Source organism: Abramis brama, assembly GCF_963993115.1.
Source record: "Abramis brama genome assembly, chromosome: 1".
Lineage (NCBI taxonomy): Eukaryota > Metazoa > Chordata > Actinopteri > Cypriniformes > Leuciscidae > Abramis > Abramis brama.
In genome coordinates this window covers 918130-921397 of record NC_139963.1, presented here as the reverse complement: position 1 = coordinate 921397, position 3268 = coordinate 918130, and the positions used below count along the sequence as shown (strand labels likewise).

At 35.7% G+C, this 3268-nt stretch overlaps 1 protein-coding gene across 1 annotated transcript; it reads left to right on the top strand.

Moving 5' to 3' along the window:
* Positions 1-829: 829 nt before the first annotated feature.
* LOC311091259 (trace amine-associated receptor 13c-like) lies at positions 830-1873 on the top strand (the record flags this gene model as incomplete). The annotated part of the gene is made up of 1 exon (XM_084127077.1): positions 830-1873. Exon 1 carries the CDS (start codon positions 869-871, stop codon positions 1871-1873), a length of 1005 nt encoding a protein of 334 aa, XP_083983203.1. The 5' UTR covers positions 830-868.
* Between the last annotated feature and the right edge of the window lie 1395 nt (positions 1874-3268).

Sequence of the window (3268 nt, the reverse complement as noted above, 5' to 3'; positions counted from 1 at the left end):
GATTTGTATACAATATCGAAGACATCTGGCTCCCTGGCGTGATCCCACTTAGTTGGTACGATCGACTACGATTGACTGACATCTGTATTGTAAAAAGCCCTCGCACTCGTGTTTTACCAAACCGGTAAGAGGTATTTTGTAGAATGTGGGTAACCAGACAGTTTCGCTTTTTTTGTATTTTTATTACTTTTATTGTATTTTTTTGTCCATATAATGGATATCATTGGGAACTGAAACCTTTTTATTACACATATGTTCAATTCAATAGCTTTTTCACTGTACAGTATAAAGATTATTTCACCATTTTTGATAATGTGTTCTGTAAACAGGACAGTTATTGCCCACCTATTACATTGCAATAGTTATTTTACAGGGTAAACTGGGAGGATTATGGACAGCTCAAGCATTCTTGAGTTCCAATGGATGACATAACCCCTCTATTTCTGGACCCCATTCCTAATTCACAGAAATCATCTTAACCACACCAAGGGACCCCTCAGATGAGTTCCAGGAGCCGCTCAAAGGAAGGGTGATCTACAGTGGCTGATTACTGATTAAAGCAAAAACCACCACACCTGTGTTCAGTTCAGTTCCACCTGTGCATTGCTTTCATGTGGAAATACTAAACAATACCAAGACAGTGAAGAAACGATGCAAAAAAAAAATGCTTTAACTTTTGACCAGTGTAAGAGAATTCTAATCTGGACTGAAGAAATTAATTGCATTTCAAAACGAAAAAAAAAAAAAAAAAATTGTATATTACATCATCAGTGGGCAGTAGATGGGTGGGCCGTCTGATCCAGACACTGTATAAATTATATGACAAGAAAGAGAGCAGAACAAACTCCTAACATGAGGAGACTCACTCATGGCTAATGAGACAAAGGATCATGAGACTCAATACTGCTTTCCTGCCGTCAACTCATCATGTATCAAGGGAAAACGCTCTAGATATGAATACAATATCATGTATGTGTTTGTATCATTGCTGTCAGTATGGACTGTGTTTCTGAACCTGCTGGTGATCATCTCCATCTCTCACTACAAGAAGCTTCACACTCCAACAAACCTGATTATTCTCTCTCTGGCTGTGGCCGACATGCTTATGGGAGTTCTTTTACCCGTAGAGGGCTCTAGGCAGATTGAGACGTGTTGGTACTTTGGAGACACTTTCTGTAATCTGTTTATGATAATCCTTGGATTGGTTTTCTCAGGATCTCTCAGTAATTTAGTTTTAATTGCTGTTGATCGTTATGTGGCTGTGTGTCACCCTTTACTGTACCCACAGAAAATAACCACGACTAAAACTTTAGTGAGCATCTGTCTGAGCTGGGTTTGTTTTTCAACTTATACCACTACCCTTGTAATTAATAATGGATATTTTGACACTTCACTCAGAACAGACATGTGTTATGGAAAGTGTTCTCTTATGATAGGATTTGCCTGGTTTGTCACTGATATGTTCATGTCTTTTATTTTTCCATGTACCCTTATCATATCTTTATATTTGAGGATTTTCTATGTAGTACATCAGCAAGTGAAAGCTATAAACTCTCTGATGAAGGGTGGTAAATGTGTAACGGAAGGTTCATCGAGGAGGAAATCTGAGAATAAAGCTGCTCTGACATTAGGAATCATTGTGATAGTTTATATGCTTTGCTTTATACCATACTATATCTGTTCTATATCAGTAAACTCTTCCACAACCATAAATGTTTTGACATGGGTCTTGTACACAAATTCAGGTCTGAATCCACTGATCTATGCTTTATTTTATCCCTGGTTTAAAAAGACAGTTAAACACATCTTAACTCTGAAATTATTTCAGCCATCATCCTCTCTGGTCGATATTTTTACAGAGCATCAATTGTAATTAAACTGGTAAAGCTGTCACTCATAAAGGATATGATTATCTTTGTAGGATTTATATTTGTAATTTACACTACATGTATCTTAGTATGTAACTTATTTCAGAGAGTATGTTTTCTGCATTTGATGTTCAATTTAATTTCTTTCCACACACACTGAAATAAATCGACACAATGTTCATAAATTGTATTAAATTAGCTCATTTAATAAACTGAGCAAGCAGCATAAATCCTCAATGTACTGTAATAAATGGTAAATGTAGATATTATGTGCTTTATGCTTAATCACTTTCATCAGTCATGTTGCATCTGTGTTAAAAAAACATAATGACAAAAAAGGGACAGTCATACAGAACTAAACTCGGTAAAAAAAGTGATGTCCTCTAACTTTCAACTGCATTTATTTCCAGAAAATGTCTTAATGTATAAATATTGGTATGAACATAAAAAGATTCAACAACTGGGACATAAACTAAACAAGTTCTGCAGACATTTGAGGAAAAGAATAGAACAGTGAGTCCCTGAACAATATGAAAATAAGCAGTCATATCTGGTGTAGCCAGGAGCTGCTGTAAGTCCCACAGATCATCCTCATGGACTGCAGCAGACTGGCCTTTTCTTACTGTGAGATGTTACCCCACTCTTCCACCAAAGCTCTCAAAGTTCTCAAACATGGTTCCTGGATTAGAAATCACAGTCTGTGTGTGTGTGTCCTGATGAACCTAAATGTCCCCACAAAGATAGTAATATCAGAAATGTCTGTCCTTGTGGACACATTTTTTTTATGGTCCCCATGAAGTAAACATGTTATAAATTATACTAAATTATGTTTTTTTTTTTGTTTTTTTTTCTGTGAGGGTTGTGTTTAGAGTTCATGAACACGTACTCGAGATCATGAACACACACTCGAGATCATGGGTTAGGTTCAGGGGATATAGTTTGTGCAATATAAAAATCATTATGTTTATGTCCCCATAAAATATGGACACCCAACATGTGTGGTGCATATAGTATTCATTCATTTACACACACACACACACATACACACACACACACACACACACACACACACACACATTACATGCAACAACATTTTTGGTTACATTTTATTTTACGGTGTTGTTACAGTGTAATTATATATTTAAGTACTGATTATTAATTAACAACATGTACTTTAAGGTTAGGCTAGCATTAAGGTTTGGTTTAGGGTTAGATGCATGTCATTATGCATAATTGGTAACACTTTAGAATACTGTTCCTTCATTAATGAATAACTACACAGGAACAAATGAGTAATGCACTATTAACATTGTAGCTACTATTAACTAACAAGAAACTCTGATTAACAAATTAGTAAGTCATAGCATTCAGTCGAATGTGGTAGTTCACTATTAGCTAAT